This window comes from Serinus canaria, chromosome 11, assembly GCF_022539315.1.
Source record: "Serinus canaria isolate serCan28SL12 chromosome 11, serCan2020, whole genome shotgun sequence".
NCBI classification, from domain to species: domain Eukaryota; kingdom Metazoa; phylum Chordata; class Aves; order Passeriformes; family Fringillidae; genus Serinus; species Serinus canaria.
The window spans coordinates 14,161,129-14,185,278 of NC_066325.1; the positions used below are offsets into that span (position 1 = coordinate 14,161,129).

Here is a 24,150-nt window from a genome sequence, read left to right on the forward strand (position 1 = left end):
CACTAGCTGCAAAGGTACAAGAACTTATGTCAACACACTGAAGTAAACCAAACAAAATTATTTTATAATATTTATTGAATCCAAAGTCCAGCAGAAACAGATGTACAAACTTTGCTTGTCCAGTGCTTGGGGAATGGGATGTGGAGGGTGGAGGCAGCAGCAGAGCCCAGAGTTGCCGCTGGACCACGCTCCAGTTGGAGGCAGGGCCTTCTCCATGCATTGTGCTGAGCAGGCTGTTATTGCTCAGCCAGCTATGGGTCTTTGGAAGCAGCAGAACATGAGGTCAGGGGAGGAGAAGGTATATTCAACAGAGGCTGAATAGATGGAATCTGGTGCACAGAGAATTTGGATGTTGGTTCTACACTGTCCTGGGCTGAGTAGTCCCAGGCAGGGACAGGACAACCATAAACATGGGACAGGAGCCAGTACCACAGGAGAAGCAGAACCACACTCTGTTGACGACTCCATCTTCCAGGGGATTGGTTCTGCAAGTGGATGTGCCTCTGGTGTACATCAGTCCAGAACAGTGAACACAGGCCTTTACCCCCAGCAAAGGGAAGGCTCAACAAGCTCTGGTGCTCCTACAGCCTCAGAAACCAAATGCCTGGGCTTGAGAAGTCTGTAAATATCTGGCCATGAGAAATCTGCTGCCCCAAGAAGCATCTGAGATGCTGGAGCATCTCAGCTGTCACTCAGTTTTACAGCATTTATGCCAAGCCCTATGAAGCTGCATACACATCACATGTTTTGGTGAGAGCAGCGTGGTTGCTTTGCTTCCCTTTATTCAATCATGCTTTAGAATCAAATCAACTATTAGTGCTGCAACACATCTTTCTGTTCCCATAATGAGCCTACAAAAACAGCTACAGCAACCCCTGTTACAGAACTGGGGATGTGGGCACAGGGGAGGCCCTGGCATGAACAACTGTCTAGGTACAGTCACAACACCAACTGCAGGACAGGAATAGGAGCAGGGAACAGCATGCTCAACACATTACAGCATCTCCCTGGCAGAACTTCAAGGGCCTGGACATCTGCCCAGAACATGTCAAGGATAAAAAAAAAAAAACAAAACAAAAACAAACCAAACAAAAACCAAAAAACAAACCCTAAAACCCACTTACCCAGGGATATGAAGAAGCCCTAGCTAGAAACATCCCCAACCAGCTTCTATTTCTTCTGCTAAGTGGCAAAATGATAGAATGCAGTAGAAAGCCAAACCTTGCACTACAGGACCAGTGCTTGTACAGAGAATAAACCCCCACGGAGCACAAACTTCCCTAAGCAAGGGCTGGCTGGGTTCAGGTCCATAACCTTTGCAGTATCCCACTGAATCCTGAAAAAGGCCATGGAGCAGTGCAGCACAGCATCACACACACCCCAGTGAAGCACTGCTGCTCATGGCCTCCCCCTCACCCCAGGTCCCAGCAGATGAGGCAGAGTCAGCCTGGCCCCTGCACAGACACAGCAGATGATGCTCATCAGAGAGCACAGGACTCTTGGCAGGCCTGGCTGCAGCTTTTGCTCAGAAGCTAGTCCATGTTTTTCAATAAAGTATTTGCAACTGCAAAAGAGACAAAATTCAGTCCAAATCCTCACAGCAAGACTTGTGTGTGGCAAGAATCCAAAGGAGAGGAAAAAAAGAAAAAAAAAAAAAAAAGAATCACAACATCTCTCTCATATTAACAGAGAGCAGGAAGAAAAGGACACAGTGACCCAAAAATCAGTATGACTCAAGAGTCTGGGAGATTGAGCAGAATGTGGGTGCTAACAAGCATTGCCTGATCCACCATGGAGACAACAAGCAGAGCAACATTGTACAATTCAATTTTTCACAATATTGATCTGGCACAGTGATTTTTAGACCAGATCAGCAAGTCCTACCATTAACAACCCCTGCATGTTAACTAGCCTTCAAGAAAACATCAAACCACAGCTTACACCATTATATAAAGTGGCACTACCCACTGACTCATAAAGAAAAAAACAAAACCAGAAGGCTCTGGACAGCTGCAACACAGGCAATACCTTTTCAACAGGAAAGGTCTGTTCCCACAGCCCTAGAAATTTGTAAGGAGTCCATTTCACTATTACTTAGCATGCACCTCACCACAGAATACAGTAATCAAAATAAAAATCATCTGAATAAAGATTGCAAGTCCTCCTAACTTACAAGCTTGATGGCTCCATCTTCTGCCAGAGTCAGAACATGACCTGGGTATCCCTAGACCAGAGAGGTCAAGATGTGCTACAAGCCACAGAACAGGCTGTTTCTGCATACAAAGGAAAAGCTCTCCAGCACAATCAGGTCACCACTGCTCTATAATATCCACCATATTCCCTGGCACACCACAGTGGAGGGAGTGGGACACAGGGCAGGGGAACACAATAATGCAAGAGAGGGATGGGGTAAGAGTCAGAGGAGGAGCATTTCCATTTATCTATTTAGTGGAAGGGGTAAGCAACAACAATCAGAAGCTTATCACATACCCAGGCTTCAAATCTCATCATACTAAATAATTCACATCTTCATTTATGGGCCAACTTTTCAACCTTCAGCTGAGGGGCAAGAACACCTTTATAAAATATTAAGACACTTCCAGCAAAGTCTTGCAAGGTAATGGGCAAGAGTCATTCTACAGAGACATCAAGGCAGGACAGTTTAGTGACTCAGCCAAAAGAAATGTTAGAGATCACTGCAGAATGCAGGGGGTTCATGTCCAGTTACTACTAAAAACAATCCCTAAAATGGAATTTATTGAGCTAAGAAAATTACAAACAAAAACCCACTTATCTAAACACAAGACCTTATGGAGAGAGAAGCCTTCCAGAAGAAGCACACCTCATGATGTTAGGAGGTTGCAACAAAGACTTCTAGATTCTAAACTGAGGTTTCTTAAATACTTTCCATATTAATCCAGGTGAAGCAACAGGGTTTTCTGAAGAGGATCATATTTATCCATCAGTGGAAATAGCTGCTACCCAGCAGTTTGAGTTGTAGTGAAACTGAGCTTTGTGTTGATGCCACCTTTTATCCAAAAGGCTCTAATAATAGGTACAGCCACATTAAATCGTTTTAATCTGAAAAACAAGCAGTTCTGTGATTACAACTGGTGTTGACAGCTAAACTGCTGTCTCTAAAGTGCCAATCAACTCTTAGCTGTCACTAAGATACCTGGACTTCCCATAATCTGTGCTACAGCTGGAGATGCAACCTGTGGCACTGGTGAAGGCCAAACCCCAAACCCCACTGTGCAATGCCATCTCTGCTTTCCCATGGCACACAACCAACACAGCCTGCTGGATGACAGAGAGACCCATGCAAAGGCAGGAGCTCCAGCACAGCCATATCACACATCTCTGGGACCTGAGGTGCCTGAGGACAGAGCACAGAATCTCTGAAGAGGCCAGCCCAGCTCTGAGATACAGCACAGAAATCAGGGCATGGAAAAGTGCAGGCCAGCACTAAGAATCACAGACCCACACTGATGCCTGAGCACTAAATGGCCAGTGGAAACACTTTCTTTAGTTATTTTCCAAGGCCAGGATTACCGTCTCGAAATACTGATTGATGGTTTTGTTCAATTTTAATGGCAAAGCACTTTCCCAACTACTTCTGGGTGAGGCACAGCTCTGAGAGCTCAGCTGGAGCCTCAGTCTGCTCCTCCAGTCAAACCTGAAGTCTGGGAGCCCAGAGCCAGTCTAACTGAACAGACCAAACAAAAAGAAGGAGGAAAGAAACCAAACACTTCCCAAAAACCCAACCAAATGGGCAGCAGTTTTTCTGGCTGCAGGCAGGACAATCATTACAATCAATATGAGCAAACATGTGACCTGAAATCAGTCAGAAAGGCAAAAAGGCAGGAACGTTTACTTTATACAGTCCTAGTTTTCATATACATACCCATAAATAAAACATGGTATTAAATTTAATCTTAATTCAGAAGATAATTCATCCCAATTCAGGAGCTGGTTTAGTTACTCTCCAGCTCTGAACACACCTGATAGCACCAGGTCTGACCTCATCTGGGGACCTATCCCTGTGGTGTCACCCCTCAGCAGGTACCACGAAGGAAACACCACATCTGTCCAACCCCCCTGCCACAGCAGCTCAGCCCTATCAGCCCTGAGCACTGGGCTCATCTTCCAAAACACATCCACCCCACCAAGCTGTGACAGCTCTGGCCATGATAAGCTCTGCAGGGGCAACACCCCAAGCACAGCAGCTGGGAGGAGGGAGCTTTTGTCAGACAGCCCATTATTGAGTCCTGAAAAACTGAAGAATGGGAAAGAAAGAACTTCCAGTTCTTCTAAAGGACAAAGATGGGATGTGAATGAATGCACAGGGCATGCAACAAATCTGTTTCAGTATTCAAGCTGGAATTTTCATACAAGTTCAGCACATAAACTGAAAAAATGATTGAAAAAAGAGAAAGCTGACATGGGATGAGAAGAACTGAGCAGTTCAGTGGAACTCAGGTGAAGCTGATGGGCAGTGGACAAATCAACCATGAACAACAAAGATTCCCAAAGACACAAAGAATTAATTTTTCAAAAATAAAGATCATATAATTTTAAGAATTCTAAAATTTCAAATTGTAAAAAATTTTGTGGTTTAAATTTTAATTTTAAAAGATGTTCAGCTGATCTGTAGAGAGTAGAAGCAGGAAGAGAAAAGATGAGAGTGAGTTAAGCAATCCCAGAGGAACTCAGATGTGCAACATATGATATAGCAGGGCAGCCATTAAAATAGACCTAGAATACATGTACACACAGAATTTAGAGGGAAGATGAAGAAAGAAAATTTAATGAGTTGTGTATACCCAGGATAAACAAAAATTAAGTGTTCCTCAGATTATTTTCCTATGATGGCATTTTACATACACTGAACACAAAATTGATTCCATATGGGGAAAAAAAAAATCTTAACACTAAAAATATGTGAAAGCTTAAGTTCAAAGGAAATCCTTTTGTTTTATTACAAGAAGCCCAAATTTTATATTAATTTCTTTAGTATGACCTTAATTTTGACTTAAATTTAAAAAAATAAATAAAAGCTATTTTGAAAATAGCAGATGGTGCAGTACAGTTAGAGCAGATTCAAGAAAGAAACAACCAGCTTAAACCAGTCTCAGGACACTTCTTCCCATATGAGATTTTTTAATTTTTTTTTTTTTCCAATGGGGCTGGGTAGGCTTTATGGCTTAGCCTTGTATTTTGGACTGAACTCTTATTAGTGGCTGGAGTGTACTAACTGTGATTCTGGAGTGCATCTTGCAGCTTGGTTTAGAAGACACAGGGGTAGCACAACCAAAGATGTAAATAAAAGTACAGGCAGTGGTGACAGCCAGGAGATTCACTTACATAAATAAGCCCCTTCTCCAAAAATAAGAGACTCATGAAGATAAAATCAAAAGGCTCTGACTTACAAAGGCCAGAAATCTCCAATCTGCTGTAACATGTATCTTTTCTTGTCACTGTATGTTTTTTATCCACCACTGCTCTATGCACCACAATCATCTTCATCCACCCACATGAGCTCTGGTGTGGTGAGGAATTTTTCTAAAAATCCATTCTGCACAAATGGATTCAATAATTCCAGAGCTGACCCATCACACTGACCCACTTTGCTCTCTTTTATTCCACTCTGCAGTGCTAAAACCTGCCATTTCTAAACACACTGATGACCTCTTGGGAGGTACAAATTATGCTTTCAGGTAAAAACACAGTTAAGCCACTAAAAAGGCTACTCAAATGAAGTTTCAGGAGAAGTTCTCAGCCTAAATAAAAATGCTGGGTGACAAGACAGCCAAGTTAGCTTCAGCCCACTATGCCTGGAAAGATGTTCCTTTGTAAAAAAGTCTCCATGATCAAGATATCTGTTAACTGGGGGAAAATTTAATTGAAGTTTTCAACACATATCTTTTTCTATCAAAATAACCCCTGACCACTGTTAACCACGTGATTAGGGAGAATAAAGTTTCCCAAAGGAGCTGTTTCAACCTGCATTACCTGTGTGATGAACCAGGCAAGTGGACAGACCCAAGTTAATAACAAGCCCAGAATGAAGCAGTGCCCCCCACCCATTATTATTAACCCAATTAGGTGACCCATTTCACAGGCAGCCCCACAAACTGGTTTGATAGGATAAATTAGAGGGTACCAGAGGCACAAGCAATTTTGTGGACAGGAACTGGCACAGCCAGCTCACTGAAGGACATGTGGAACCAGCACCTGTCCAAGGCTTTGCTATGACACCCTGTAGAAATCCCACATGCCTTTTTGGACAACTGTTTTTAAGGATAGTTCTGAAAGAGCTCTGCACCAGGACAAACACCATAAGGTACTACAAGCCAGAGCTTCATCAGCTGCATAAATAAATAAACTTAACAGAAATGACTTCTAAAGACAGAAAATCAAGCAGTGTGTCCAAGTTGCTGATGTAGCCAAGAGGCTTTGAAAGCAGACTGATTCACTGTTTGTTTCCACATACTGTTCATACTATATTTAACCCCATACTTCAGGGCTTTTGCTGATTGCTCTAGAAGACAAAAGCTTTCTTTCCCCAGGTAATCATGTAGCTTCTTCCCCTCCTGCTTCTGCTGAAGCCATAAGAATTGTGAAAGCTTGGCAAGGATTTTCCTTTGCCCTTGTTTGCAAGATGGGATAAGAGCCACTTCTTGAACTTGTTCTGAATTTTAATGTTTTCTTTTACTATAAAAAGTAAGATACTGGTGCTTGTGATACATCCAGTGATTAAACATTCAGAAAACATCTACAAAAGTTGTTGTAAATCAAGAAAACCTGACAAACAGGGAAGGGTTAAGAGCCAGGGGTCTGTGATTTGGAGAGAAGACCACAAAGCAGTGACAAAGGTTTTCATGTATAGAGCTACAAAGAGGAAAGAAATTAATTCTTTTCCACCTCCACGTGATCCAAGAATAGACTCAGACTACATGGGATATTCAGCTTTGTCATCAGGAAAAGTTTCCAACACAAGGACAGTGTTGGAAGAAGTTGCCAGAAAAATAATGAAAGACTGGTTTAGACACACACCTGTCAGGCAGGACTAATGCTAATTGAACTCACTTCAGATCAGATGATTTGGTGAGGTCTCGGCTTCTATAATTACTGCATTTAGCACTGGCACTGAGTCCTTTAGCACAGGCCCTTTGTTTGTCAGTGGAGTCAAAGAAAGTGACAAGCCAAAGCATAAACTGAAAACTTCCTTAAACACATTTGAAACAGAAAGATTCCACAGCATTCACAGAAAAAAAAAACAAAACAAAACACAAAAAACTAACCAAACAAACAAAACCAACAAAAAACCCCCACACCAGCACCAAACAAAAACTGGCTAGAAGAAAATCTGGAAGACTTTAGCAGAACTTCCCACTTGTAGCAGGATTAACTTAAGAGTTACATAAGGGTGCCAGATCCTTGTGGAATTGAGATTTGAAAATCTAAATACACAGCCTCTGCAGAAACTCATCCCCAACTGTGACTGGGAAAAATATATTCCCATGAGAATTTTACTTGTGCAGGACCAGGAGTTGGACTCAATGATCCTTGTGAATCCCTTCCAACTTGGGACAGCTTATGATTTTATGATACAACACCTACCCAGCCTCCCTTCTCTGGTTGCTCCCAGAGGGGAGCACACCAGCATGAACAACCCCTGGGAACATCCCTAAGAAAGAAACAGGTAACTTTTTCCTCTCAAAGAAAGGAACAGGAGGACAGAGTTCTCAACAGTCTTGCTCCCCCTGCTTGCACCTCCTCTGACAGCTTGTAAGATAAACTGGGAAGAAATTAAGTCCTACCTACAAATGTCAACAGAAACCTATCAGCAAGAAAATTCAAAGGAAAGGATCTCCAAACAAAGCTGAAATGGAAAGTCCAATCCACACATTGGTTTATGAAGGATGAAGGATGGCTTTCACAGAGAAGGACAGCAGGGGGAATTCTTAATTCCCAGGGCTCATTTCTATTTTATCTTCATGTCCAGATAAATGGGTCGCTCACAAGGACCTTTTGCTCAACAAAAGACTCAGAACACCTGGACAAAATGTTTCTGGTTTTGCTGACCTGGCTCACAACACTACAGACCCAGAAGCCAAACTCCAACAGGGAGAAGGTTTCTGTACACCAAATTCTCCTGATTTATCTGGCTGCACACTAATTCAAGTCTATAAAATATTCTTGAGTTTGAAACCTTGTTCTTTTAACAGAGAGTTTGGAACAGGCAGATAGCGAATAAGCCAAGCAGCATCTTTTTGTTTAAAAAGCAAGCTGAAAAAATTACCAACTCTTCTGAAAACCAAAGAATGGTGAGTGAAAGCTGGCACTCCCTGCAGCATGCACAATGCTGCATAGCAAGGCAGGTCATTCATTAACCAGAGGGTGTTTAAAGTCTCTGAAAGTGATTGGTCAGCTCCTATCTATGCTGTTTAAGAAACTGAAGCAGGGTATGCCTAAGGGTGTGGTTTCACAACATCTTGGGTGAATTAAGAGTTTGCTGCTACCTTAGAGATTCATCCCCCCCTTCCCTCTCTGCCTGGCTCTATGCTCCTGCTGGGTTGCCCTCAAAGAGCTCAAACAAATGAAATGTTATTTCTCAATAGCACGAAGACTTGACTAATGCAGAACATCACATGCAGGGAAGACTAATTTCCAGTGGGCAATCTCATCCATGTTTAGAACAGGACACTTATCATCATCTCATTTTATGAAGGTTTGGTGAAACCTGTAGCAAACCACCAATGCATTTTCAGCAGGGCTCAGGAAAACTTACTGGACTAAAGCCTAAATAATACAAATAATAATTAAAAAAAAAAAAAAAAGGACACTGATCTGTACATGCAGGATGCACAAGTAAGAGCATTGCTCCATGAGTCCTGAAGGAACCAGCCCACCACAACCCCAACACAGCAGAGGCAGGCAGGTTCCTGCCTGGCCTGGAAGTTGGCCTGGCCAAGGTGACAACTGCCAGAGCCACAGGCTTCCACCAGGGAAGAAGAGTGGCTGTGCAGATGGGGTGGAGAGGAGGGAAGGGTCAGGTTTCTTTCCTTTAATGACATGGAGTTAGATCAGTTCAGCTGCAACATGTAATTTCATCCTCAAATACCAAAATGCTGAGCACACGTGAAAAAAACTGAATGTGGGGAAAGAAGTGAGCAGATCTTTCACTAAAAGCCACTGGTTTAAAGCAGAATGCTGTTTAGTAAATGTTCTAAATGTTTTTTAAAAAAAAATCAAGATATGTCAGGGTCACAAAAGTTGGTAGTTAATAATAATAATCCCACAATTATTTCAGACCTGCTGACTGAATTTCAAAGCACAGCACAAAGAAACCCTGAGTAGAACATGGACAGGGAAGTCTCCAATTAAAAGCAATCTCTATTCTCAATGCAGACAGGGGTAGTTAAGGAACTCAGTTCATGTGGCTCCAATCACATTTGTAATCTTCAGAGAAAGCTCAGCACTACCCCCACCAGCACCCAGCTGGATTTAAGCCAAAATAAATCTGGCAATAAAGCACAAATGCCCTGACTTGGTACTGGATATGGCCAAAGTGTTTGTCCTTGTGGAGGGAAAAGGAGTTTGAGACAGAACCCAGCAGCAAGATTGTTCTTTGAATTAGGACTCCCAGCGTGCCACCAAGGATTCCCAGTGAAACTGGGAACAAGAAAGGGACCAACTTTGGCTCCTGTACCAAGCTCTGGGCTCCCAACGACCACCTGTAGTGGCTACACACTTCCCTGGCAGCACACTGAGTGAAAATCGATCTGTTAAAGCAGAAGTGACTTAGAAAGGGTCTAAGGAGACAAACCTGGAGGTCACAAAAAGTTAAAATTACACTTTGACACAAAGCCAAGTCAAGACTCCAAAGTCTGTCACTTCGTGATCTCTCACTCACTCTGAGCTGAGAAGGACCTGATAACAGTTAAGCCTGGAAATGTTTCTCACTTCAAGTCACTTCAGTTACTTGAACAATATACTAAAAAAATATAGATATATTAAAAAAAAATCACACTCATTGTCCAAAAGCCAGGAAGATAATTACTGAGCTGTAATACAGAGCCATGCAGTTAATCTTACACAGATGATGGGAGAGAGACCTAACTATGACCACAGAATGACTCTTGGCAGCATAATCTGCATGTGATCTAAGAAACAACAGGTTCATAGGATCAAATTAGTGCTTATTTAGCAATGAATTGTACAGTCTCAAGTTCACTTTATGCTTTATTTCAGAGAGAGAAAAGAATTCCGTGTTCATCACATGCACTCTAGAAATGACAGTGCTATAAAGACACTTTGACTCAAACTGGCCGCAAATTCTGCCCATGTGGATTTTAAAGCCATTTATCAGAAGTGGTTTGGGTAGTTTTTAGTCACCAAAGGGGGAGGAACAAAATAAAAAAAAAGAGAAAGAGAAGAAATTACACTGGCTGTTCAATTTCAGGACAGCACACCCACTTGGATCAGGACTGGGGGGAGAGAAAGGGCAGAGAGAGTAGGACTGACTGGTGCAGTTGTCATAACAATTACTAACAAATATAGATTGAAGTAAGATGTAAATTCTTTGAAGCAAAGGTGTCACTCAAAGCATTCTCCCCAAGACAGATCTTTCCTTGGTTAGGACATTCACAAAACATTCTCTTTTCCAGATACCAAGATCCACAAAGGCTGAACCCAAATTTCATCTTTAAAATATCTTTACCAGAAGTAACACCCAAGGCCAAGAATGACCCCACCACTGACCAGCTGTTATTCACTTTGGCATCTGAAGAACATTTACTTTCTACCAAATAGAAACTTCCAATTTCAAGCCCAGTTGAAAGAATTTCTGGCATAGAAGTCACTACATATATAGAAATTGTTATTTTGCTCAATAAATTGGATATTGTCAAAGAAGAATTAACAATTATTTATTTCTAAAAAGAAGCCACTTGACCAACTTAGCAGCAAACCAACAAACACACATTTCAAACAAAAGAAGCAGCAACAATATTAACTGGAAATACCACTCTATCACGTTTTTGCAGTCTTTCAATGGGAAGAAGAAGAGAATAGAGACAATACAACAGGCCAATTATGCTGTCATTTTCAGATTCGTTCCTGTAAATTTGTCAAGTGGAGATTACAGATTAAACGCAACATTATTTTCCTACTTACTTTTCAGACACAAAGAATAGTTTGCCTGTCTGAAAGCTCATCATTTTGCCGATTACCTATTGGTTTAGTTTTAATTTCTATTATCTGCTGAAATCATCATGGCTGCATTGACAACACCAGTAACTCCATTTCAGATAACACTCAATAGGTTGAAGCTTCCAGATAAATGACAATTATAGTAATGCAATTTTATTAATAGAAACACACATTCACTAATACATATGTATAAAGAAAAATCTTTATTTCAAATGAATATTTAACACAGATTGTAGGTCAAAACAACCCTTAACAGTGACTTACCAGGAAGCCTGTTCATGTTGACTCCTTGAGCAGAAAGTCCTATTCCCATGTACCTTCAAAAAAACCAAAAAAAATATCAGTCAAGCAAAAGAATGGTCACAGCACAAGATTCCCTGAAGCAGAAATACAGCACTAAAATAAATCCAATCCACAAAAAAATTACTGAAGAATGACAAAATTACTAAAGATTTTCCATTACTTATGTATTTTATTGAATCCAAGATAAAACATCAATCTCCTCTAGTAACTGACAGCTTTCCAATGTACAGCTACAGCTACTCTTTAGCTCTTAATTGGTAGGAAAAAAACTGGACAGCAAACAGCAATTTAATTCCTAATCTGGCATTTGTGAGGTATTTTTACTCATATATCAGAAAAAACTATTTATATAGATGATTAACAAGACAGTAAAAAACACCTAAGTGCAGATATAGCATATGAGGACAGATGTCTGTCTAGCCTGATTTACTGTCTCCAAAAATAGCTGACAGTGGATGCAGAGGACAGAGCACTCAGTTGTACTTTCCAAGAACACTCTTTCATAGTTCAGTAAATATTTTACACAATCTCACTTTCTAAACCTTTTTAAGCTCTTTGAAAAGGCAACATCCTATAGCTCCCCCATTCAATTTCTGCCCAACCTATTTTTTATTTATACTTGCATTTTTAAAATTGGAAGAGAGAGGAAAAGCATTTCCCTGACCATTTTCTTAAGGATTTTGAAGTCCTGATTTACACCCCTCCCCAAAGGTCTCTTCTCAAGGCTGGGTAATCAGAGTCTGCTGAGCTGTTCTCAAGGAAGCTCACCTCTACCTCAGTGCTCCTGCTACACTTCCAGTTCTGGAACTTCTTTGAGAGGCAGGGAATAACCAGAGCCACCAGCATCAAACAACACAAGCCCAAGGTGATTATTACAGATAACAGTGTAACAATGCTCTCTGCTTTGGTGTACATTCCTCCCCGTCCTGATCTCTATTATTCCATTTATGTTCTGACTGCAGATGAGAACTGAACTCACTTTTCCATGGAAGTGGGACACAGCCTGACCCTGCACTCTAAGTGGCAGCTCAGAGGCCATTTTTTGTATAAAGTCTGGATTGTTTATTCCACCCTCATAAAAATTATTTTGCACCTATCCAGCAGGACAGTAAGGCAAAGCCAGCCTTCACAAAGCCTCCTCTTCCTTACTGCAATACTTAGGCACATTCCCTTTTTATGTTCTCTGTTTCTGTTAATTTGCATGGTCTGTAATTTTTTTAATATCCTCTGGTAGCACAGCTCAGGTTTTTTTTTCCTCAAACACTCCCATATTTTTAGGTTACTCAGCTTTGAAATTAACTGTTGGGCTCTTGTTCCTGTAAAGGTAAGAATCCAAGAAGACTACAGGCAGTGTCCTGCTATTCTTTCACTCCATCAGTTTTCCTCCTGTGGCTTCCTTGGCCACCTGGCCATAAAACATTAACCAGGTATGAAAACATGAATTCAGAATTTCAGCCCAAAGTTATATTTCTTCAAGTTATGTGCATTAAGTCCCCTGCAGCAACTGTCCCCTGTCCTTGACTTGCCCATCTCAGTCACTGTTAGATGAAAATGGCAATAATTGATTATTTTTTGTTTACACTGAAATTTAAATCCTCAGAGATCTACAAGTTTATCAAATCTTGGCCTATAATTATTTTGGTAGTACAAAATAGTATTGTTTTGGTGGAAAAATACCTTTAAGATTGTCAAGTCCAACTATTGACCAAAACTGCCATGCTCACCACTGAACCACGTCCCCAAGTGCCACAGTTCCTCATCTTTTCAATCCCTCCAGGGATAGTGACTCCACCACTTCCCTGGGCAGCCTATTCCAGGGCTTGACAAACTTCTCTATGAAGAAATTTTTCCTGATATCCAACCTAAACCTCCCTGGTGCAACCTCTGGCCACATCCTCTTGTCCCATCACTTGTTACCTGGGAGAAGAGACCATCTTTGCAAACATGGCCAACTCTCTTGTACACTCCACCTTTTGGTAGTGTGACTTTCTGGATTTCAAACCCTTGAAGCCCAGTTTTATAGTGCTCTAAAATAAGTCAATCCCTTCTTTCAGAAGAGATGCTCTGTTTCTGAAGTGCACCAGCTGCCAGAGGATCCAGACCCTTCCTCCTCAGACCAACAGAAAGAGCAAAGAGGCAGCAAACTCTCAGCCTGCAGTGCATAGAGCAGGGTATGGACCATGGTGAGAAAACAGAACTCCCTGAGGCACACACAAACACAGGGCCTGATGTGACCATACCAGCTCAACGCAGCTCTCTTCCTAGTGGTCAAGGAGATGAGATCATCCAGGAAAGACTGGCTGATGGTGGCCAGCACAACCCTGCACTCTCCCACTGCACACACTGTGGGGACAGCCCAGCACACCTGCCCCGAGCCCTTCAGCTCCTGAACCTCGTGTTCACCTCCAGAAATCCAACAAGGAAGGTTCTGCTCTGGTGTAGAGGTCTCAAGGATGAGACTTCAGAGGAAGCACTATGTGACCTCATTCCTCTGGATCCCTTGTGGGGGGGAGAAAAACCATAGACACACATCTCTTCTCTGTAATCAAGACTTTTCAAATGTCACACTCCATAGTCCATGGCTCAGCTATTTCATTCTTGAGAGCTCTTGAATGAAGACCAGATAACCCCAATGATCTGTTCCTGTGTTTTATGGGTTGTTGAATTAATCCTTTGACAGGAACCAGATTATCATTTAAAAACAAAGATTGGCACATGTTTTGTTGACAAACAACATTATTGTTCTATTAACTCTTTTACTTCAGAATTATAATCCTTTAAAAGCAGAAGACTGGCATTTGTGAGCCTCTAAACATTTCTATGTTTACAGAGCTCTTCATAAGGAGTTCTCCATAAGAAGACTCCAGCTTGCTTCTCATCCCTGATGTGCTGGGAAGTAAAAAATATTCCTTTAAAATTTCAGACCTTTAGTCCCATGTCCCTCAACTAATTTTGTCAATTTTATTGGTTTTTTTAAGCTTAAAAGTTTGTTCTTTCAATTTTTCTCATTGAATAAAATTTAAGCTCTTGGGGTGTGTATCCCTATTGCCTCTCATCCCTATGTCTGATTTTGTCAATTGTCTGATTCTCCAATAAAATGTCTTCTTAAATAGTCTCTGTACCATCTCAAAGTATTTACCCTTCTGATTTTATTAGCCATTCTTAAACAAGCTTCTTCAATTGATAAGGTTTGTTTCCTGGCTTTTTTGCTGTTGGGTGGTGGGGTTTTGGATGAATACTAAAGTGGCAGGACCTGGGGGCCTTTTCCTGCACTTCTCAAAGGATACCAAAGAAAGATGAGATTATGGTCAGTGCTGCAGAACAAATTCTAAACACACCTTTGCTGTAAACATTTTCTGCACTGCTCAGAGCACGAGTCAGAAGTTACATCCCCATGAGCTCCCTGACTCACAAGAGCCTCTCCACAGCAGACATTTATGGCATCTAAAAATTCAGCCTCACAGTGTCATCTGACATACATGCATCTGTAATAAACTGAATTTGGGGATATTTTTACAGCCTTCCAGGCACAATATGGAAGACTTTCTCCTATATCTGCAGGGACTACTCCAGCCCTTCCCTGCCACCCCTTCTTAGTGCACCGGCAGATAAGAGAGTTCTTGTTCAATTTCTGTGTTGCTACTGAGTCTGGAGTTATCTGCTGATGGTGGGGTTTTGCCATGTGTTTTTTTCCAACTATGTGTGCAAGCATCCAGGATCAAGTCCACAGCTACAACTGCCCTCAGCTCTATGAGAGCAGCGACAACCTCAGTGCCACCTCTGCCAACTGCTCAAGCCTGAGGGGAGCTGTGATTCAAAGTACCCAGTTGCTTCAACTCAGTGTAAAAGCACCCTCTAAGCCTGAAGCAATAACACCAGAGAGCTCATCCTGACACTGGCAGGTCTGAAACACTTAGCAAGGACCATTCTGCTTCCTGGCAGAACCATCCCCACCAACTTCACCAGGTCACACCACCAAGGTCCAGACCTCCTGAATTTGTTGGCTGTGACAAACTGTGTTCAAAGAACAGGACGTGCCTCTTGGCACAGGGAATGTTTCTTATGTCCCGATCTATTTGGCTCAGCTGAAGGTAAAGCACTGTAGAACTGTGGCCACTTTGTCATGCGGTGGTGTCAGATTCCTTCCTTTCAGTATCACACTGCACAACTCTGCTGGCACAGGGCCAGGGGCCAGCTCCATCCCTCCTTGTTGCCTGAGGGTGCTCGTCTGCTCCGCTGCCTCTACATCTGCTGCTGTTAACATGAACAGACCCAAAAGTGACCAGAGGGGACACCTCTGCACACAGCCTTGGCACAGCTTCACCACAATCCCAGCTGCAGCACTTCCAGGGGTGCCCTTTGTCCCCATCCCCTGCTGAGTCTCTGCACTGTATTGCACCATAAGGGTGGCAACACCAAGGAAAACATTGGAAATTAGAGGAAATAACCTAATTGTCAAATTCAGATAAAATAGGTCATCACCCACTTCAGCTTATCCCGCTTAACTTCATTATTTATGCAGATTCATCCCCCCTCTTTTGTGTACAGCTAAATCTGATGCACATAACCAAATACAAAACTTAGACAATAGTATCTTTCCATTTTCAGAAAACACAGCTTTAAATTGAGACTAGAAGCTTGTATTTTTATAAAAAGCAAGCACTACAACTCCACAAATTCTAAATTTAAGACTACACTTTAATCTAGATACACAACATCATGGAAATATGTTGCTAAAAAAAAAAGAACATGACCACAAACCTTCCTGGTTCACAGTTTTTTGCTCTTCAACTTCTGCTCCCATTTAAAGCTCAAGACAAACTTTAAAAATAAGACCATAATGGCTGTAGAACTGTAGACAGAATTTGCAGACAACCTAAAATAAAAACAGACTCCCTCACCATGCTGAGTTTCAACTCCACAGCCCACAGCTTATATCCAGAACTTCAGATTGTCACAGATTTGACTGCTGGGTTTTGTTTTAGAAAGTGCTACTTTGCTTTTCCCATCTATAATCAATTTATGTACCAGAAGTAATGGATGAAATGAGCTTTAAGATCAATAAAGCCTCAGTGGAAAAAAAAAATAAAATCACTCAATTCTCTTGAAAATTGGGAGGAAAAAAAATTAAATCTTCAGCGCCACCACCCCCAAAAGCACCAGATGCTTTTTGCACTTCTTGGTGCAGAACAGCTTCTCACTTCCTCAATTCCAAATGTTCCAAATCAGTTTTGTGTATGCAACAAATGCAATACCAGTTAAACAGTATTTGTGGGCATCATCAAGAGCAAACTACTGCCCTTTTTTTTTTTTTTTTTTCAATAATGAATCAATTATTATATTGAATATCAGTCAACATAAACCTCTATGGCCTCCCTGTTCTCACCCCTGGTTTCAGACCATAATGATGTGGACAGACTCCCTGTGGGGTATCCCTTAACTGGAGCTCCTTTTTGAGAGATCCAAAGATCCTCTTAAAAAAAAAAAAAAGGGATGCATAGGAATGTCAGCACCCAGTGTCAAACTGGAAAAAAAAATTTTGGGGGCAATAATACACTTGTATCCATTATCCATCATAGGTGATCTGCAAAGCTAAGCTAAAGTGACCTCCTAAAACCATCTTCTGAGCAATGAACACTGAATACTTGGACCTGTCCCCCACACCTAATCTGAAGCTTCAAAAATGCTGCATCATTAGCCCAGTTCCAAAGAGAGCAGACTGGCAAAAATAAACGCAGACACATGCTGGTGATTCAGTCAGAGCAGCCTTGTTCCACTCACCAGCAGCCCTGGCAGTTACCATAGCACCAAATTTTTCCAGACTCCTACTCCACCTCAGCCCTGCCCAGCACTTTAGAAAATGTGCCTGAATCAGCCACACTCACCAGCAGCCACAACATCAGCTCTGCCTGTTCCATCCACTCCCTGCCCCTCCTTGGCCTCAGCAGGAGAATGAAGGACCTTGAGAGAGCTCTCATGTCAGAAGATGCTGGCTCCACACACACACACACACACACACCCCCAGCAGTATTCCCAGGATTTTTCCCTCTGGGTCTTACAGCACCATGACTGTGCTAAGATTAAATTCAAAGACACAAAGCTTCTTGGGTCCCTTCCCAGCTCCCAAGGACCTCAGCAGTGAACACCAACATGTAGCTGCTCCAGCACAGTGACATCCAAACACAAGAGCATTCACTTCTGGCCCCTAAGACAACTTGGGTGGTGGACTCTGCAGTGCAGATGTTTTCCAAGATGCATTTTAAATCTGCATTTTTTAAAAAAAAATATGTAATTTGTTTTTTGTTTCTGTCAATAAAAGACTTTCCCTTGGAAAAGAAATGGAAAACTAAAATGATGACTGCACTTCTGAATTAAAATTTAACTCTTAAAGATATAAAAGATCTCAAATGAAGTGACTCAGTCAGGAAGAATCATATATTGTCGCTGGGCAGAAATCATCTGAAAAACAATGAGAAAAGTTATTTCACAAGAGTGACAACATCTGCCTGACCTAAACTGAAACAAAGAGATGTCTTAATGAGGCTGCTCTAAACATTACGGAGTCACAGAATTAGGGGAGACACTGATGGCTGTGTTTAGCTTGTCCCAGAAGGGGAATCCACCCATATGAGCAGCAATTCTTTGAGTCAAAGATGTTTCTCCAGAACAAACATGATTCTCAGAGAACCTGCCAAACAGACAACGTAAGAAAAGTTTTTTGTATAGTCTAAAGCTACTTTGTATGAGCAAACCCACAAAAATCCTTGTGAACACAGCAGAAAACCTTCAGAACAGACCTGCCCTTTGACAGCAAGTGGCCAATGCTGAAATTCCAGGATTTGCATCTATTTGGCTTTTGCAGTGCAGGACTGAAGAACTCATTGAGTACAACAGAGGAGAACACAGCAACAGAACTCCTGCAGACCTGTACTACATTCTTCAGTTTCAGGAATCCCAGGAGCAAAGATCATCTCCATGGAAAGCACCCAGCACCTGGGAAGCACTGCTGCGTGCAAAATAAAGGCAGGGCAGAAGCAGGGAAAAAGCAATTAGCCCATGGTCCTCACTGGACAAGCAGTACACTTGAAACAAAAGGAGGTATTTCTTTCCTTAAAAAGCTGCAAGACTTTCTCCAATGAACTTGGGCTGAGTACTTATCTCTAACATTAGCTGACAATTAGCAAGGCAGATTTATTAAGGCTCTGCCAGGAGAAGAAAGCATAAATAACAAATACAGGTTTCCCTTGTATTTATTGTTTAACCTGTTGAAAGGTACCAAGTCAGGATGGTGAAACAATCCCTGACACTCTTCTTTCAGGTGGCTGTGAGGTTCACCCAGATGGCAGACAAAATTCAACCCACCTGAAAGCTGGGGAAACAAAGGGGAAAAAAATACATTGGTTTAACATTGGCTGGGTAACAGCCACCAGCCCAGAACTCTTCTTTCCTGAGCCAGTGCCACCCTGGCACAGTACAGGAGGCTGGAACAAGACTGCCAGGGATGCCAACAGGCACCATAGTCCAAACATGAAAGAGTTAAGACCAGAGAGGTTGAATAATTTGTTTTGAAGGCCATGACTTCCAGTAAAGCAATCATTCCCTGCTCAGTTGTGAACCAACATTAACACAACACGCAGTAGAAATTCCTGGGACTGGCATTTTATTACATGGCTCAGCCAAAGCCAAGCAATCCTGCTGAGCCACGAGTTAAACAAGGGATGTCTCACTCTTCCACAGGTTTGTGATTCAAAGGTTTCCTATATCCTGCAGATTTTTCTAATAACCACACCTATGTGGCAGGAATCCTGTCCTCCCAGCTATCATGCACCTCACTCTTTCAACATGCACAGTTAAATCTAAAATAAACAAACTAAATGATCAAGTTAGAGGTGAATAATACACCACACTGGTGGCATTTCAGAGACTTTCACAGTCTCTTGTTGCAAAGCTCTGAACTATCATTCTTGTCTGAGGTGGGTCCTGACTTCATGCCAGGTTTAAAGAGTGGTTAGAAGTGATAACCCTTATCAACTCACCACTTGAAACCACATTGTGGCAGTTCTGGTGGGGGAAGGGGAACACTGTTTAAAGGCAGTGAAAAACAAGTTACATCTGCTTAGAAAAATTACCTATGGCATGTAAAATACTGAATTCCAACAGTCTCCAATTCCTCAGCCTAACAACAAATATTTTGGAACTACTTCATAATGGAATATAATCTCTAGAGTGGAAGTGGTTCTGGTTGTATTTGTGCATATTGTGCTGTTCTGTGATGGTGCTTCAGAAATAGCACTGATGGGCTCCAGGAAGAATCCCAATTCCCCAAGAAGAGGTCAGTAAAGACAGACTGTGCAAGGTTGAAAAATAGGGGATAAAAGGAAGAAAACAAAATTTTGAAGAGCTCATTAAAAACAACTACAAGTAACCTGAGGCAAGGAAGAGTCCATTGTACATCAGTCCTTAGAAAGGCAGAGAATCCTTAAAAGCTGAAGACTGTGGAAGGAAAAGTGAGTGAGCAGGACGAAACTGAGAGGCAGCAATCTGGTAACGTAACACACCTTCTCAGGGTGGTTATGAGTAATTAGTGATAAAATGACAAGAGGAAGAATGAAAAGCTATTTTTGACAGCCAAGGTATCATATTCCCAGCTCCCTTCTAATTTTAGGATCACGATCCAGTGGTATCTGCCAGCTGGAAGAAGGGCCAAACTGTCCCTCGTCTGTGCTACCTTCAGGAAAGGAAGACTGATGATGTAGATTAACAATGTTTGTAGGAACACTGAAAGATGAAAAATACAGAGATGAAGACTTGATCTGAGCACCAGTTAAGAAAGAAAAGGCCAAATACAAGCACCAGGGTAAAATCACCACTAAAATCTGTCAAGAATAACCAGTTCCTCCATCTGCTTCCACCCCAAGCATCACCACATCCAACAGAACCCCAAACCCTGTGGTCAAAAGCAAATGTAGCTGAGGCAGAGGTGTCCCAGCAATTTATTATTTTTTTCACTCTTGGCACCTGACTCATTCTCCAAGTCAGCTGATATGCAACAAAGTTCACACACAAACCATCTCAGTGGCAAATGGTGCCTAAAGTCTGGGAACAGCACAAAGCATTACTGATACTCATTCTCTGATTATTTATTCTGGTTACACCCAACTGAATAAGTAGGATTTTTGTTCAGGTTGTCCTGCTGATTAACAAACCTCACTTCCAAATGCACTGCTCATAGTCACTGAAAATATATTAGAGAAGTTAAACAGGTTTCTACAACCGAAAGGACTTACGATTGTTTAACTGTCACTCTAAGCAACAGAACATTTTTTTCTGCCATGAACAAAGCCTAGAAAACAGTAAAAAAAGATGCTAAGAGTTACCACAAATGTCTAACAGAACAGCATCCAAAACAGGGCAAGTCATTTAAAGACTCTTTCATTCTGGTGACTAATCTTGCATTTCAGTCCATCATGACAGCCAGCCAGATTAAAAATGCACCCTGAGCTCCTGTTTTTCCTCTGTAAAACACGGGGAACACTATAAATGCAATACCCAAATCAGAAGAAAACACTCCACCACCAGCTAGCTGTCTCTTAGGGGGTATTCTCACATCCTTATAGGCTAATTTCCTCTGGTTTAGGCTTGGATGGTGACAATTCCTATGAAAGGATGATTTCTTTCCTCCTAATAATAATTCATGAAATTACAGAAAGAAGTAGCTGCAATATTTACACAAGATCTGGAGGGGGGATTAATTATGTGGAAAACATCTCAGAGAAAAAGTAACACTTGAAGTTTTAAGAGATGTACTGGTGAAATAAGAACACTTTCTCTTTAAACAGCAGCAGAGAGTCAGAGCTGGGTGAGTGCTGGGAAAGCACCACACACTGAACTCACAGATCTTTACACACTGACATCTCCACAACAAGGGACAAAGGCTTCACGTGGACCAGGGCATCAATACAAAGAACTTGTAAACAAGCAGGCAGATTGTAGTGTGGAAACAGAGATGCAGTCTTACATCACAGGTACAATGTAAATCCCATTGCTAGAAGAGCAGGATAAAAAATTAATCTGGCCACAACTAACACAAATCAGCTTCAGTGGACAGCTGAAGAAAGACAGTCAAAGCTTCACACTGGATGATAAATTCTTCAGCAGTTCATAATTTCAAGGCTTCTCAAGTGAAAAAAAGGTGTTTTCCGACATAAAAGTTACCCAGCTTCCAAAAGTTATTATTACCAGAATTCCTTAGATCTGCAAGTTTAGAATATGTAAATAATTAGTTCCCATTATTCCGTGATTTGATTTAACTGCAAACATATTCTGAAGAACTGAGCATAGAAATGTTTTACATATATTCTAAAGATGTTGATTTTGCTAGAGTTTGCTTTTGACATGTTCTTACCTATTCTATAACAGATACTCAGAAATAGCAGAGGGAGGGGGGATGAAAAAATAACCAAACAAAAATAACCCCTTCCCAACATTCTTCTTCTTTACTGTGCAAAATTTCATAGGAAGCTGAACAAAAAACCCCAACAACAACAAAAACAATTATCGCAGTCAGAAATATAGGAAATCTCAGACATACCTAAATCCACACATCACAAGTGGACAAGTCACATACCACCATCACTGCTTCCATTTCATTGCCTTATTTCACAAGTAATTTTAATGATAAATTGATACTCAACTATTACAATGGATAGACCATGATACTGCTATAAAACATTCATTTTAAATTTCCACTTCATTGATAAAAAAAAATAAAGGAATTTAAAAAGCTATCAATTGCAAATCAGATATTCCCACCTCATGACTCCTTTACACTGAGAAGCTGCTCTCAATATTACTCCCTTTCAGGGGAGTGTAGCAGAACAATGACAAAGAAATCACAACTTGTGTGAGGTGTCATCAATTGACACAAAACCTCTGCAGAAAATGAGTCTCTACAGGTGAGAGCACCAAGGCACAGCTGGTGGCTGAGCAAGAAAGACTTGCTTGGGCAATCTGCAAATGGGAGCAAGGCAGGAACTGTTGATGGAATCTACTTGGGGGCTTTATTTATGTGTTGGGTTGTTTAAATGAGTGTCTGCAGAACAGCATAAATTCAAACAAGCAGACCTACCTGCAATCAGAACAACCCCCCCTCCCTGTGCTGGTTTTGGATTCTTGGCAACCAGGATGGAAAAAAAAAAAAAAGGGGGGAGGGAGGAAATCAATTATTTACAGGCTTAGCAGTAACAAATCAGGGATCACAGAAGAAATCCTCAATTCCTATAGAATGTCCCTTACCCTCCCCTACAGCCACATCCAGACAGGCACGCCAAGGTGTCTGAGCACAAGCAGCCAGGGCTGTCAGAGCTCTCCATGGACAGGCCTCTGGCAGCATCTGGAAGCCATTAGAGAACACGAGCAAAAGGCTTTTCCCAGAGCCATCACACTCACCATATGCTGAGGAGAAATGAAAAGTTGGCAAGGAGAAACATAAGCAAGGAAAAGGGGCAGATGATTTGTTACTAATGTACAGACTGCAACCAACCAACACATCTGACCTTTATTTTTCTTTTTCAGTCAGAGAGAAAGTAAGCTATTTTTAAGTCTGGATTATGGAACTTGCGTATGAAAGCTAAAGGAAGATTTAAAATAAATCTATGGTATGGACCAAGCTGATTAGCTCTTCAGCCACTCTCCTCAAAAAACTTCTTTCTCCCTCTCCCAGAAAACTGTCCTCAACCTAAGCTAGTGCTGACCAACATCTCTGGACAACAGGCTGCACAGCTCAAAGCAACTGTGGAATGATGCTGGAAGAAGGTTACCAGCATTTCCTGTGGCTTATGTCTTTCCAGCTTCCCTCTCCTGCCTTTCTGGGTCTCCACCTAATGCAGAAATCACTGTTTCAGGTACTGATCCAGCAAAAGGACTGTGAACACACTGGAGCTCACAACACAGTCACTAGTGCTGGCACACAAAAACACACCATGGCAAAAAGAAAAGCCATCCTGAGATGCTTCCTGGGTATGGCTCAAAGTCCTCATGAAACCACGAGGCTGCCCTGGCACCTCCTCTGCCCACAGAGCACACCTGCTGTGTCTGCACAGAGTCACTCTGGGCAGGCAGTGGCTCTGTCCCTACCACAGAGGTCAGGATGCCAGCACACCAAAGTACCCATGAGTACTGCAGCTGTCCAACACCAAACCATTCCCAGAAAAGACAGCAAAGGCAATCCACAGGCTGCTGGGCTGTCTGTTCCAGTAGCAGCTCAGAAATGGAGAGGAGGCAGCAGGACAGGTGACTTTTGCCAGAATTCAGAACCCATGCATCATCAGGGCTGGCCTCCGGAATGTCCTCCCCAGTTACACTCCATCATAAGCCAGCACGTGGCTGAGGGAGGTAAAACCAGTCAAAAAACCAAACTGGTGGTCAGGAACACACACTGTCACCCACAGACAGCTCACGTTGCCCCAGCATAAAGAGGACAACAAGGATGACTTGTCCTTCTGAGTCACAACAGCCTCTAAGTTGTGGGCTGGCTGCCCTATCCTGATGAGTCTCTCTCTGTTCCTGTTTACCAAGCAGAGATCATGGAGTGGGGGAACAGAGGCTGTGAGATGTGCTGACAAATCACCA

The 24,150-nt window shown here is 42.0% G+C and overlaps 1 protein-coding gene across 4 annotated transcripts in view; it reads right to left on the reverse strand.

Moving 5' to 3' along the window:
• RANBP10 (RAN binding protein 10) overlaps positions 1-24,150 on the reverse strand; it is a 65,258-nt gene that overhangs the window by 35,841 nt on the left and 5,267 nt on the right. For 3 of the 4 annotated variants that reach the window (XM_030227482.2, XM_009090714.4, XM_050979027.1), the window contains exon 3: positions 11,482-11,534. In XM_030227482.2, the coding sequence (XP_030083342.2) occupies positions 11,482-11,534 (53 nt within the window). Of the gene's footprint in view, positions 1-11,481; positions 11,535-16,281; positions 16,305-24,150 lie in introns of those variants that run through there. The other variant, XM_050979028.1, reaches the window with a different exon arrangement.